The 16,254-nt window shown below is 39.0% G+C and overlaps 1 protein-coding gene across 2 annotated transcripts in view; it reads left to right on the top strand.

The window, feature by feature from the left end:
• Window positions 1-16,254, top strand: part of LOC144604477 (solute carrier family 12 member 5-like) — a 640,130-nt gene that overhangs the window by 527,893 nt on the left and 95,983 nt on the right. For both annotated transcript variants that reach the window (XM_078418946.1, XM_078418947.1), the window contains exon 5: window positions 1,329-1,383. In XM_078418946.1, the coding sequence (XP_078275072.1) occupies window positions 1,329-1,383 (55 nt within the window). The remainder of the gene's footprint in view (window positions 1-1,328; window positions 1,384-16,254) is intronic.

The raw sequence follows: 16,254 nt of genomic DNA, 5'->3' as shown, positions 1-16,254 counted from the left end.
TCCGCTCTGCTGCTGCCAATCTCCTATCCCCCCACATCCGGACCAAACTCAGATCCTGGGGGGACAGGGCTTTCTCCATCGCTGCTCCCACCCTATGGAACTCACTACCCCAAACCGTCAGAGACTCCTCCTCACTCACCACATTCAAAACATCACTGAAGTCTCACCTGTTCAGTACTGCCTTCAACCACTGAAGGTCACCTCACCTTCTGTCTCCTTTCTCTGTTCGTTTACTTATTTATCTATTTATTCACTTCCCTATGTTCTTTAAATCCCTGTAAAGCGTCTTTGAGTATATGAAAAGCGCTATATAAATGTAATGCATTATTATTATTATTATTATTACATTAGTGCACCATTGTCCAAGCTGACTTTGCATGAACAACTGAATGTCATGAAAATGCCATCCAAATGTTAGATGTCACTGGACTTTCATTAGCAACTCGGACACATGGTAATCCAAGAATGAAAATCATGGACTATGCAGCAAGTTCATGATTTTTTAATGTTGGTTAATAAAAGTTGTATTGCCCTTCACACCCAGGTGTGGTGTTATCAGCATCTTTTATCGTTGTGCATTTAAAAAGGAGAATGGAGAGAGCATAAAAACAGATTAAGCATGTGGGAATTACAATTGCCTAAATAACTAAAAAAAAATAGTTTAAAGGAAGACCTAATGCGTGGGATTGCACCAGTTTTTCCAATGTTCTCTCACATCCTAAAGGTGATTTGTGGGTTAATGCGCTTCTGTACAATTGCCCCTAATGTGTAAGGACTGTATGAGAAAGTGGGTTAACACAACTAGTGTGATCCGGTGATCATTGGTGAGGACATGGTGGGCCGAAGGTCCAGCTTCCCTGCTCAATCTCTAATGTAAACTAAACTAAACTAACAAATGAGTAAAGTTACTTATGTCTTATTGCTTCATTAAGCAATAAAATAGTAGTTTTAATAGAATTTATCCATCAGTAAAGCCTACATATTTTAGCATCTTTTGTGAGTATGTGTTTTTACTTTATATAATTCTGTAATAATTTGTTTCAATGATTATGATACACTGCATGTAACCATGACCATAAGGGAAGGAAACAGGAATAGGCAATAAAACACGGCAATACCATACTATTTTTGGATAAGTTTATGCTGGCATTCTACTTACAACAGATCTAGACTTACAACCCATTAAACAAATTAAATTTTGCAATCTCCTCAGTCTCAAAAGGAACAGAAAGCAAAAGTGCTTAAGTTGATGCATGTTTACTTTGGGACCAGTCTTGATGTGATGATTGAATCTCCACAGTGACTGGAGGTGTTTTCTTCTTTTGCAGACTATGCTGACAGCAATCTCAATGAGTGCCATCGCTACAAATGGTGTTGTGCCAGGTATGAAAGCATGCATTCGTTATTGATGATGTTGCAGAGAAAAACTGACATAAAGATGTGTGGTTGAGTCTGAAGCCTGTGAACAGTGCACACACAAGAGTGCTCTAATTCTCCGGCATTATTTCCACTGCAGCTGTTGGTTCAAGGTTGATCGGAATCACTGCCCCACTCAGATGAGAAAGACCACTGTGATCATGTAGCACTAAATCAGCCAAAGGTGGATACAAATTAACTCAATTATAGTGCAGCAGAATTTCTGCCTTGTCTTTATTAATCTCCCAGTGTTGGGCAGTATTCCAGAAAGAACCAGGTATCCCATTCATTGGCCTTGCCAACGAGCTTCACATCAGTGGGCCTTACTGACTCCTTTCCATTTCCTCGTACTACAAAGAACTGCTCACATGTGCTAAACACCAGTTCATATTCCTGAGTTGCTTTAAAAAATAATGTCTTATTGAAGTTTATTTTTTAATTTCATCCAAATGGTTCTTTTCTCTATATTTCACATTCAGTTTTGGTGCAACAAGTTAACGCATCTCTCTACTATCACATTCCTGTTGATAGTTTTTAATCGAAGACAGAATGAAACTGTTCCATCCAGCAGCTCAGCTAAGCATAACAGAAAATTAAATTGTCCACTGAATTCTGAAAATCTTGAGCATTGGGGAAATGAATAACTCAGTCACATCTCTGCCTCAAGATTATGAAACAACAGCATAATGAAGTGACTGGGTTCTCACAAGTGGTAATTTGTGAATATCCCCAGGTAGTTATTGCCCCACAGCAAAAAGCAAGTAAAAATCTTTTGAAAAACCTAGACTGAATGTTAATATCAGTTGACATTCACATTTAGGATTTCCCTAAAGTCTGCCTGAAATCAATTGTTTCCATCCTATTGCACTTTATACTCAATCTGAGTATTTTATTCTTATTTGACTGTTGCCATTTTCAAAGAGAGAAGGTTGATTCAAATCAAGCATACACCCATCAGCAAGAAGGCAGAGAGATTTACCAGAATGTCAGAGATGTGAAGCTTCAGTTACATAGAAACATTTGATCAGATGGGATTGTTTTCTCTCGGAAAGACCCAGGCCTGATCAGATATACCCGAGGACACTGTAAGAAGCTAGAGAGAAAATTGCAGGAGCCCTTGCTGTGATTTATGAGCCAGCATTACGTACAAGCGTGCTGCCGGAAGACTGGAGGGAGGCAAATGTACCTCTATTCAAGAAGGGCTGCAGGGAACTACAAACCAATGAGCTTAACATCTGTGGTCGGAAAGTTACTGGAGAGTAGTCTGAGGGATAGGATGCATTTAGATGGACAAGTGCTGATTAGGGATAGTCAACATGGTTTTGTATCTATTCACAAAATGCTGGAGTAACTCAGCAGGTCAGGCAGCATCTCAGGAGAGAAGGAATGGGTGATGTTTCGGTTTTGTATTTGGGAGGTCACGTCTCACGAATCTGATTGAGTTTTTTGAGGATGTGACCAAAAAGGTCGATGGGGGCAGAGCTGTGGACGTTGTACACATGGATTTCAGTAAGGCATTCGATAAGGTTCTACATGATAGGCTGCTCTGGAAGGTTAGATCCCAGGGGATTCAAGGAGAGATAGCTGAATGGATGGAAAATTGGCTTCATGGAATGAAGCAGAGGGTGATGGTGGAATGTTGTTTTTCAGACTGGAGGCCTCAGGGTTCAGTGCTGGGACCATTGCCGATTGTCTTCTATATCAATGATTTGGATCAGAACCTACATGGCATGGTTAGCAAGTTTCCTTTCAACAGATCTGAAACAATTTGACCTAACAAAGAGATTATTTAATTTATCTACTCTCTTTGTGGAGGTGAAAATGCACAAAGATCTATCAAGGGAATTCTTCCTTACTCCAGAAATATCATGCACAGTTTAGCCAAATTAATCTAACCTTGCCATGCACACTTAGCAAACTGATAACAGCAAACTAAAACTAATTGTTTCCCACTGGGTAGTTTTGTTATCTATAAAAGTTCTTTCCTTATAATCCTATGATCTTCAGTTCTATTATTTATCAGATATTCAAGCAGCAATCTTCTTAATAGTACTCTAATCATTCTTATCTCCAGTTCACAAAGTTCATTGATATTCCCTCAAAATCTGCAATACCTGCTTAAATGAAACAAATTGATTCTTTTGCATTGCTGTACTTCCCAGTATTTTAAATGTCTTTGCGGTTATTTCTTCAATGGGAATAGAAACCAGTTGTTGGCTCGTCAACTTAGAAAGATGGAAGGAGAAAAAATAATCCATAGGATTAAATCACATACTGGCGAACCTTTAGTACAACCTAAGGATATTAATGAAAGATTTCTGCAATATTATAAAAAGCTATATTCAGCTAAAACGACAGAAAATAGGATAGGAATGGAAGCATTTTTAAAAAAATGTAATCTGAAGGGGTTGGATTTACAAAATAGAGAATCACTAAATGCGGAAATTTCAGTAAAAGAAGTTGAAGAATCTATCAGATCATTAAAAAATGGTAAAACACCGGGACCAGATGGGATCGGTTCGGAATTTTATAAAACATTTTATGATCTGATCACAGCACGTCTGAAGATACTTTATGATAATATCTATACTTGTCGGAAACTACCAGAAACGTTAAATGAATCTATTATAACACTTATACCTAAAATAGACAAGGATCTGGAGGACCCAGGATCATATAGAGCTATAGCGCTTTTAAATACTGATCAAAAGATACTAACGAAAATATTAGCACAAAGATTAAGTATAGTTATTAATAAACTAATTCATCCCGATCAAACAGGATTTATACCAAAACGTTATTCCTCATATAACCTCAGACGATTATATAATATTATATATTCGAAAAGAGGTATTAATAAAGACTTAGTAATTATTTCGTTAGATGCGGAGAAAGCCTTTGACCAAGTGGAATGGTCTTATTTGTTTTCGGTTATGGAATTTTTTAATTTGGGAGAGAAGTTTATCACTTGGGTTAAATTATTATATACCAATCCAACAGCTAGAATAATAACAAATCAAATACTATCAAATAAATTTAATCTATTTCGAGGCTGCAGACAGGGTTGTCCTTTATCCCCACTATTGTTTGCACTTGCATTAGAACCTTTAGCTCAACGGGTGAGAACACATCCTGAAATATATGGATATGACACCATAAATACTGAAAATAAAATTTCTTTATATGCGGATGATGTATTACTTTATATCACAAACCCGGAAATTAGCATTCCAAATTTACTAAAATTAATAACTGAATTTGGATCATATTCAGGATATAGTATTAATTGGAATAAAAGTGAACTTATGCCGATAAGGGTAAAAAATCTACATATATTACAACAATTTCCTTTTAAGATAGCAAACGAAAAAATAAAATATCTTGGAATTTATGTAACAAAAAGATTTGATTCTTTATTTAAATCTAATTTTCCGCTCTTATTGAACAAATTAAATAAAAATATTTTATATTGGAAAACATTACCAATCTCAATGATAGGTAGAATTAATGCAATAAAAATGATTTTTCTTCCACAATTATTATATCTTTTCCAAATGATTCCGATATATCTTCCTAAAATTTTTTTTAAAAAGATTGATTCCATAGTCACTAACTTTATCTGGGATTATAAGAGCCATAGAATAAAAAAAGAACACTTATGTAAAGCAAAAATAAATGGAGGTCTAGCTTTACCAAACTTTATGTTTTATTATTGGGCAGTCAATATTAAAAATATTAACTTCTGGTTAGTAGAGACAGATAAACAACCAACCTGGTTAAAAATGGAAAAAGAAGATTGTTTGCCCTTTGAAATTAGTTCGATTTTATTCGCCAATAATAAAATAAGTAAGAAAACCTATAGTGAAAATCTTATAATAGATAGTGGAATACGTATTTGGAAACAAATAAAGAAAACATTAAAATTGGAATGTATACCACTAGCTCTTACTATTGTAAATAATATCACATTTAAACCTTCAATGATAGATAAAGGTTTTTTACAATGGAAAAACTGTGGAATAAATAAGATGGGAGATCTCTATAGGGAAAATTTTTTCCTTTCATTTCAAGAATTACAACAAATTTATGGATTACATTCAAAAGATTACTTTAGATATTTACAAATTAGAGATTATGTAAAAGCAAACACATATGAAATTAGAAATAGAAAGACAGAGATTTTAGATGAATGTCTAAATAAACACCCAAATACAGAAAAATTGATATCATATATTTATAATATTTTACTGGAAAACGACGCTCCAACGACAGAAATATATAGACAGTCATGGGAAAATGAATTAGGTCAAATTATTAGACCTGAGATATGGGATGAAAGTTTACAACACATACATCACTGTTCGCTAAATGCTAGACACTCTCTTATACAATTTAAAATATTACATAGACTACATTATTCAAAAACTAAATTACATAGTATTTTTCCAAATATATCTGCCATTTGTGATAAATGTCAGCAATTGGAAGCTAATTTAACGCATATATTCACAAACTGTGAAAAAATCACTAAATTCTGGACAGAAATATTTAAAATAATTTCGAATGTGATTAATATGAAGCTGACCCCTGACTCAAATTTAATAATACTGGGAATATTAGAAATAGATCAATTAACAACAACGAATCAAAGAATTTTTATAGATTATAGCTTAATAATTGGGAAAAAATTAATACTGAAATTTTGGAAAGGTCCTACATCCCCCACAATTAAAATGTGGATTACAGGAATGTCGGAGACACTCCATCTGGAAAGATTGAGACTTGTACTCATGGACAGGTTGATTCTTTTCAGAGGAATATGGTCTCCATTTATCGTATATTTAAAGGGTCAAAATGGCTTGGTGCGAGGACCTGACCGCGGCCTGAATAATGGAATGGAGGAAGAATTATGAATTGTAAATCATCGATATATCTCCAATGATGGATAACTTTTTTAATACTCCATTCATTTCTCCAATTTGGACTTCTTATTTTTATTTTATTTTTCTCTATCTTTTCCTCTTTGAAAAAAAAAAAAGTATAGAAATGTATAAGATATAATAATTTATTAATATGTACTTATGCTTAATAAAAATATTTATCAAAAAGAAACCAGTTGTTGGATGATAGGAGAGAAAAAACATTTGTTATTCCATTTACTGATCGGGAAATGAGGTTCCCTTTCAGGGTGAAGTTTCTATTCTGTGCCAGTTACAAATATAACCATTTCACAAAGGATTATAATACGCCAGCAAACGTTTGTCCACTTGTATAGGCAATGCCTGAATCAGTTACCCTTATGGAAATTTTCATCTGAACAGAGCAAGACCTAGGCATGCTTTGTTTAAGATTGGAAAGTGGTAGTTGCATAATTCCTCTTGGGCAGGCCGTCAGAATCAAGAATAACTTTCTACCACACCAGTTTTGTGGATTCTGGAGGGACCAATGAGGACAATGAGGAACACCAGACTCTGTCACAGGTGGAGAAGGAGGTACTCATTGAAAAGGCAAATGTATAGGTTGGGAGGTGGTGCACTTCTTCCGCCATTCAGAAGTTGGATTTCTGTGTACTCCAGGGAATGGACTCAGGTTCTCAATGACACCTGATGTAGACCAGGGAGAATGTTCTGAAGGCTGCTCTGGGCATTTTTATCAAAGTGGTAGAGCCTCTTTGGCGTGCAGAAGGTAAGCGTAGGATCCATTTATTCTCCTGTACTTCAATGCACAAATTGACAATGACGAAGCTTAATTTGCCAATGTGTGCATTAATAAACGTGAGCTCAAATTTGAATTGATGATTGGTAATGGAATGACCTTGGTTCTGGAGTGTAAAGTGCACAGCTTGTAAAGTTTCCCAATGGTCCTACAGATTAGTTAAGGTGCAACATTGCATGACGATGACTGAGAAAGGTGTTGGGCCAATCTTTGCTTGGCACCAAGATTGATTCATCTCTGGGTCCATTGTTCAGAATACTGATTGTTTGCCATCAAAGAACAGATGTAAGATAGAGATATAATTCTTCAGGTGGTCAAATTGCTCCGCAGTCATCCGGCATACGGTCTTTGTTAGGTCATGTATCATGGTTGATGCTGTTTTGTGTATTTCTCTTGCAATAAGTATGATGTCCACATTGCAATTCAGACATCTTCTCTTCAGATACTGGGAGGAGGACTTTAGTGATGATTTTCCTTGTGACAGATAGCAGGTAGATTCTTCTGTAATGATTGAAACTGAACTGGTTTCCTTGCTTGAGGTTGGTTGTGATTACAACATCTCTGAAGTCCATGACATTTCTTTCACTTCATAGATGTGAAAAATTATGTTCTGAATTTATCATGTTTTATAATCTCAGCACAGATATTGTCTATAGCCAAGGACTTGTTGTTTTCAGTTGCCAATTAGTCTTTTGAACTCCATGACAGATGGACTAGATACTAGACTAGATATCTTTAGATTTCTTTAGATTTAGAGATACAGCGCGGAAACAGGCCCTTCGGCCCACCGAGTCGGCGCCGCCCAGTGATCCCCGCACATTAACACTATCCTACACTAGGGACAATTTTTACATTTACCCAGTCAATTAACCTACATACCTGTACGTCTTTGGAGTGTGGGAGGAAACCGAAGATCTCGGAGAAAACCCACGCAGGTCACGGGGAGAACGTACAAACTCCGTACAGACGGCGCCCATAGCCAGGATCGAACCCGAGTCTCCGGCGCTGCATTCGCTGTAAGGCAGCAACTCTACCGCTGCGCCACCGTGCCGCATATCTTATTGTTGTGGAATAAGTGTAAGAACACTTGTCTCAAGAATCGAGTCACAGTTGCAGAGCTCTTTAACGTGCTGTTTCCAATGGGTCATGAGTATCTCTCTCTGCTTGATAAGTTACAGAGTGATAGGGAGATACAGCATGAAATCAAACGCTTTAGCCCCATCAAGTCCTCACTGACTATCAACTACCCATCCACACTAATCCTCCATTACTCCCACTTTTTATTCTCCCCACATTCTCATCAACTCCATCAGATACTACCACTCATCTGCACACAAGGGGCACTTTACAATGGCAAATTAACCTACCAACCCATAGGTCTTTAGGACGTGGGAGCAAATGTGTGCATCTGAAGGATTCCCATGTGGTTGCAGAGAGAGCACACAAACTCCTCATGGACCACGTAAGATCAGGATTGGACATGGGTCTCCGAAGCTGTGAGATAGCACCTATCCTATCTTAACAAACATCAACTGGAGGAACTCAGTCTGTCAAGTGGCATCTGTGGATATAAAGGAATGGCAGATTCTTCAGATCAAAAACCTGCAACTGTTGCACCAGCGTCAATGTTCAACTGTGTCAAATGTTTTGTTCCATTCTTGGCTCTGAAAAACTATTTTTTTAAAGTGCTGTTGTGGCGGTCCCTGGATATTAGGCCACTCCTAGGGTCAGTCCCCTCGGCACTTGACGGACAGGGACGAGAGACTGCCCACAGGCTACGGGGTTTATACCCAGGGCTTTTTGGGGTGTTCATCCCTTCGGTGGAACTCGTTGTGAGTGGATGCTCACAGCCTGTATTAAAGAACTTTCAAAACCTGCCTGGCGTCCAACCTATTTCTGGCCACGTCCAGGCCACTACACTGTAATGCTGAAAGGAGTAGTAGGTGTTCCCCCATGATGGCACAGACCCCACAATGGCCCCTTCCCCTATGTCATTCCAACAGCACTCTCCTGAGTATTAACCTCTTAGCCTCTGCTGGTTCAATAAATGGTTCAATATTTCTGTTGGTGAAAGACATGAGGAATTGGAGAAAAACACTGACATACTTATGTCAAATTCGTTGATGAGGTCTGTGATCCAACATCAGGTGGTCTTAGGCCTCCATGTTAAGAGGGTACAGTTAGCAGGAAGGCCTTGAGTGCAAATGTAGGGCTCTACCAAGTTCTAGCCCATATGATATAAGAGTATGGCATAAATACTGGAGGTCTCGATCAGTGCCTCAATTGTAACATTACATGCGAGTGTGCCAATTAAAAACTAGATTGATGTACAGCAGGCAATAGCATCACATGAAGGCTTATATGCATACCGGCACCTTTTTGTTCACAAAAAAAGCACTGGTCTCAACCATCTGTTTGTGTACATGCCAAAAAACACCACTGCATTATTTTTAAAACGTTCTTTTGTTCAGCTGAGAGTCAATGTTACCAATTATTTATTTTTTTGGAAGCTTTCAGCAGAACTTTTACATTTCTAATTACTTGTGAGAATTTCAGACTTAATGATCTGATTGAGAATTCTGGTTAGATAAGCTTGCGACAAAAATCCTGGTTGCTTGTGGCCAGAATCCAAATTACCCACAGAAATTTACATCTGAGGACCCTCAGTTTTGTCAGTGGCTTTCCTCAAAACTAAGCTGCCTCCTGGCTGTAGTTCTTTTCCTCCTGAAGGTCCAAAGTGACATTTTGGGAACTGATGTAACTAGGGACCATTTATAATTTACATAACAATTTCAAAACAACGAGAATAAATTGGTAGCTCTTTTACATCTCTCAATCTACTTTTTTATTGAAATTAATAGGTCAGGAGGTTAAAGACGAGCAGCCAATTTGATATCACTCGAGTTATCGTATTGCTCATAGTCAAAATGATTCTCTCCTTCTGCTGCAATCTGCACTCCAACCAAAAGTGCAGGGAGTTACAATTTGAAAGCCTCTTCTCTGAAATCTGCAAGTTATTATTTGATTCAGTGTCATGTTTAGGATCCAGATAAATCCTCTCAAAGTTCCAGCTAACCCTCTCAGGACTTCAAAGTCAAAAATAATGAAAATATTGCAAATTCTGAAGTTAAAACTGCCTTTGCTGGAAATACTCAGCAAATAATGCAATATCTGTACAGCTATAAAACAGATTACAGTTTCAGGTGGGTGACATTTAATTCCTATTTACACTGTTTCTTTTTCTACACTGCTGCCTCATAATCATCTGTACTTTCCCTGAGTAATGAATGTGCAATATCTGAAAGTATACGGTGAACCTTGCAAAACTGTATTTTGACCAAAAATAATTAATTAATAATTTAAAAATTAGATTTATTTGTAGTTTTTTTTTCTTCAAATCTTACTTTAATAAAAGGCCTCTAATTCCAGGGTGTGTGTGGTAAATGTTAAATGAAAAACACAAAGATCCTATATAAAATTGTTATTTTATTATAATTCATACTAATTAACTATTATTACATGATAATGAATAAATATTAATTCAAAAGTGAACTCTTACAGTGATCAAGATTGTAACCCAACAAAAGGAAACATCAATAAATTTGTGGAGTGAGTATATAATTGAGAGCTGAGCTTTGGTACAGGTAAACATGAGAAGGTGAACCTCAGCACAAAGAATAAGAATAAGTAGAGGGCTCCAGATATACAAATAGAAATCTATTTTAAGAAGCCCATGAAAAATACATGAGATTTTTTCAACCCATCATTAAACTATATTTGGAATATTGTGCATGTTTCTGTTCACCACATTATAATAAAAAACATTTGCATTTATATGGGGTTTTCAGGAACTCATAATGTCCCTCATGGCCTTACAGCCAACTCAAGTACTTTGAAGAGTTGTAACATAGTGCATATAACAGCTGATTTGTTTACAGTCCTGTGAGATGAAATGTGAAAAGATCATATCGTCTGCTTTGATGATGCTGATTGAGGAAAAATATTTTCTGGCTCAAGGGAATGACAGACCTGCTCCATTTGAAGATAATATCAAGTGGTCTTTCACATCTATCTGAGAGTGTGATCAGGCCATGTTTTAACCTTCACCTGAAGGGTGCAACCTCTGTCAGTGCAACACTCAGAGCTGCAAGGTATCAGTCCAGATTACTGCACTCAATTTGCTAAGGACGATGGCATTGATACCAGAATGGTGGATCAAAGGAGACAGAACAAGATGGATCTCTTTATCCTAGAAAATAGAAGACCAAAAAGGGTTACATCAGAGAAATGAGGTTATGAAAGGATTTGATGGAAAGGAAGCTAGACTACAAATACTTTACACAGAAACACATGTTAAAATGACACAATCCATCCAGGACAATGTGGCAATCATTTTCATTAACACACTATGCACAAGAGCTTGTGCACAAAACCCCCTTGATTTCTAGCCTATTAATCTGGTCATTGACATTAAGTGTGTATATTTTCTGAAGTTGTATGGGAAGAGGTAAGTTTTCAATGCAATGTACTCCCAGGTCAGGTGCTCTTAATGTGGTGGTTTGTAAATGGAACCTTTGCAGGAATATCATCTAATGATAAAGCTAATGAAATAGACAAAGCAGCAGACATCTTGGTTGTCCAATGCTCAGTCAGACATCATTGAGAGAACCTGAGGTGAAGATTGGAGTGGTCAAGACAGTTTGAATGATCCTCCACTTAACGCTTGCTTTCAAAGCCTCTGTATTTATGCTTCAGTGTTGCAACAGCAAAGCAAAATTCATGTCACTGTCCAGCACCCAACGTAGACAATAGACAATAGGTGCAGGAGTAGGCCAATCGGCCCTTTGAGCCAGCACCGCCATTCAATGTGATCATGGCTGATCATTCTCAATCAGTACCCCGTTCCTGCCTTATCCCCATACCCCCTGACTCCGCTATCCTTAAGAGCTCTATCTAGCTCTATGTACACTGGAATGTTATGTGCATGGATACACACAATCCTATTTTGTATTATATAGTATATTCACGACATTAAGGGCGGCATGGTTGCAGAGGTAGAGATGCACCCTTATAGCGCCAGAGACCCTGGTTCGATCCTGACCACGGGTGCTGTCAGTACGGAGTGTGTATGTTCTCCCCATGATCTGTGTCATGGGTTTTCTCTGGGTGCTCCGGTTTCCTCCCACACGCCAAAGACGTACAGGTTTGTAGGCTAATTGGCTTGGTAAAATTGCAAATTGTCCCTAGTGTGTGTAGGATAATGTTAGTGTGCAGGGATCGCTGGTCGGCACGGACTCAGTGGGCCGAAGGACCTGTTTCTGCTCTTTATGTCTAAAAAACTAAAATTAAAACCTAAATTATAATGTTTGTGCTTACCACTCAACATGATCCTTCAGTTCAGTCATATGGCACGTAAAGTGAGATTGAATTTCTGCTCCCATAATTCAGCTGTGGAGAATATTAAACCTGAATACTTGTCACTAATTCATCAAAAGGGAAATCAGGTAAAATTCTCTACCCGTAGAGTGGTCAGAGTGTGGATATCTCTGCCACAAGGAATAGCTGAAACAAAGTTTAGTTGCATTTAGAAGAGCTCAGACAAAAACGGAGAAAGGAAAAGAAGGTTATATTGACATTTCTTGTTGAAGAATTGGAGATAGTGACTCATGTCAAACATAAACAATAGCTGAAGATAGACACAAAAAGCTGGAGTAACTCAGCGGGACAGGTAGCATCCCTGGCGAGAAGGAATGGGTGACGTTTCGGGTCAAGACCCTTCTTCAGACTTCATTTCACCACCAATTTTCATCCTGCACTCAAATTTACTTGGACCATCTCCGACACCTCTCTCCCCTTTCTTGATCTCAGTCTCCATCACAAGAAATAGACCATTCACTGACGTCTATAACAAACCGACTGACTCCCACAACTATCTCGACTACACTTCTTCCCACCCTGCTTCCTGCAAAGACACGATCCCCTACTCTCAATTCCTCCATCTACGCCGCATCTGTGCCCAAGAAGAGGTGTTCCATACTAGAGCATCCGAGATGACCTCATTCTTTAGGGAACGGGGGTTCCCCTCTCCCATCATAGATGAGGCCCTCACTCGTGCCTCCTCGGTACCCTGCTGCTCGACCCTTGCTCCCCCTCTCCCTAGTTGCAACAGAGAGTCCCCCTAGTCCTTACCTTCCACCCCATCAGCCGCCGCTTGCAACACATAATCCTCCAAAATTTCTACCCCCTCCAACAGAATCCCACCACGAGCCACATTTTCCCATCTCCACCCCTTCCACCTTCCACAGAGACCATTCCCTCCACAACTCCCTGATTAACTCATCCCCTCCCACCCAAACCACCCCATCCCCAGGTACCTTCCCCTGCAACCGCAGAAGATGCAACACCTGTCGCTATACCTCCTCCCTCGACTCTGTCCAGGGACACCGACAGTCCTTTCAGGTGAGGCAGAGGTTCACTTGCACCTCCTCCAACCTCATCTACTGTATCCGTTGTTCAAGATATGGACTCTTATACATCGGCGAGACCAAATACAGACTGGGCGATCGTTTCGCGGAACACCTTCGCTCAGCCCACGTGAAACAACCTGATCTCCCGGTTGCTGGACACGTTAATTCTCCTTCCCATTCCTACACAGCCCTTTCTGTCCTCGGTCTTCTCCATTGTCAGAGTGAGGCTAAACACAAATTGGAGGAACAGCATCTCATATTTTGCTTGGGCAGCTTACAGCCCAGTGGTATGAATATTAATTTCTCTCCGTTCAGGTAGCCCCAGCATTCCCTCTCTCTCTATCCCTCCCCCACCCAAGTCGCACTAGCTTCTCATTTTCACCCTACAAACAGCTTACAATGGCCTGTTTCAAAGTCACCAATCTGAAGAAGGGTCTTGACCCGAAAAGTCACCCATTCCTTCTCTCCAGAAATGCTGTCTGTCCCGCTGAGCTACTCCAGCTTTTTGTGTCTATCTTTGGTTTAAACCAGCATCTCCAGTTCCTTCTTACACGTAAACAATAGCTGAGATGAATGATCTAGTTCTGTGTTGTGCTCTCTATATAATGCCATCTAATTCTTCACAAAGCCTGCACTCAACCCAACAATCTCCAATTTTCATGGCTGTACACAATTCTGCCTACAACTGCATTGGTTTGAATTACACTATAAATGAAAAATGTCATGCTTTAGATATGCGAGAGATTAATATGTGTAATCTGGAAGTGTTGTGCATGGATTCAAATTACTGGAGCTCCTGCACCTTGAAGTTCAGATCCTTTCAGGTCTGCCACCGATGAAATTTAATTTTCTGCATTAGTGCTGCTTTGGAAAGCAACACAAAGTAAATGTTGTTCATAGTTGATAACAAGCGAGATTTGTTCAGTGCTTAGCCTATTAGCAGCAATCATACTAATGGTCTGAGGAGCTTTGAAGATTGCAGAATTGATTGTTGAAACGTATTTCAGACATCAATATAAGGTTTTGTATGACTGATTTCTGAAAATACTGGTATGTGTTTCGCACACTTTAGTGTCATATGATTATCATGATTTTATTATAGTATTTCACTTCTGTGAGCTAAGCTTTGCCAACCAGCTGGGTGCTACTGCCACTTGGAACCATTAGCCAGCATTAGCCAGCTGTGAACATTCAACAACAATAAACACAATATCTTCACCGTAGGAGAAATAAACTGCAAAGAATTGTCAGTGTGGGAAGGAACTGCAGATGCTGGTCAAAACTGAAGATAGACACAAAAAGCTGGAGTAACTCAGCGGGTCAGACAACATGTCTGGAGAAAAGTAATAGGTGACATTTCAGCTCGAGACCCTTGTTCAGACTGAGAGTCAGGGGAAAGGGAAACGAGAGATATAGACAGTGATGTAGGGAGATACAGAACAAAAGAATATGCAAAAAAGGAACAATGATAAAGGAAACAGGCCATTGTTAGCTGTGGCCTAGATGAGAACAAGTAGACAATGAGACTCAACAAGATGACCTTGAAGCTGGTATGACTTGGTGGGGAAGAGATGGAGAGAGAGGGAATGCAAGGGAAGTTAGAGAAATCAATATTCATACCACTGGATTGAAAACTGCCCAAGCAAAGTATGTGATGCTGTTCTTCCAATTTGCATTTGACTTCACTCTGACAATGGAGGAGGCCTGGGACAGAAAGGTCAGTGTGAGAATGGGAAGGGGAATTAAAGTGTTTGGCGACTGGGAGATTTTCAGTGTACAATCAAAACATGTTCATTTATAGGCATTATGTTACAGGTTTTAGTTATCATATGTTTTAATGGAATGTGTACCCGTTGAGATATTAGTTGTGTAAATATGTGTTTACAAGGGGCTCCATCTATTCTCTATGGCACTATGATCAAATGAGAGGAGACCTGTGACCATGAAGCATACCCAGAAACTTGGCCTCGAGTAGTATCACTGCTGTTGACCTCAGGGTTTATTTGGAGTAGAACTCGTAAGATGAGTTGAGGATGGCAAATGTGAAGCTTCCACTACTCACCTTTAGAATTGCTGTTCAACATTGGGTATGTACTTGAGGCTTGTGATGGGGTGAATGGGTCAGGACAAAGAGGAGAGTTAAGTTTCTGATTAGCTCCGTGGGAAGAAAGGTGTCACATTTTCTCACCTGTCTATATGATTGCTAATGGTCCTAGCAGGATAGGGCAGTAAATCTATGCTGTAGCTCCCTAGTTTCTGCCCAGTTTTTTTATTGTGGCCCCAAAACCATTTTAAAGTATGAACAGTCTCTGCAGGGTGCTCGATTCTTAATATAAATAGAGCTGTGAACGTTTAGGAACGTTTTTCCAATACAGCTACAGGCAGCAGACAGAGCAGTTTTGAAGCAAGATCACATGAACCAAAATGAATTGACCAAAAATGGGCATGAGAATAGTAGTCCAAACTTTCTGGTAACAATCAAAGAAAATATCAGTGATTATCTCTGTCTTTTCATGGAAAACCTTGACATTTCTACATTCATAGAAACATAGAAACATGGAAAATAGGTGCAGGAGGAGGCCATTCAGCCATTCGAGCCAGCACCGCCATTCATTGTGATCATGGCTGATCGTCCACAATCAATAACCCGTGCCTG

This window comes from Rhinoraja longicauda, chromosome 22, assembly GCF_053455715.1.
Source record: "Rhinoraja longicauda isolate Sanriku21f chromosome 22, sRhiLon1.1, whole genome shotgun sequence".
Classification (NCBI taxonomy): Eukaryota; Metazoa; Chordata; class Chondrichthyes; order Rajiformes; family Arhynchobatidae; genus Rhinoraja; species Rhinoraja longicauda.
Note: the sequence above shows the minus strand (reverse complement) of the source record. Positions and strands in the feature narration are given on the sequence as shown.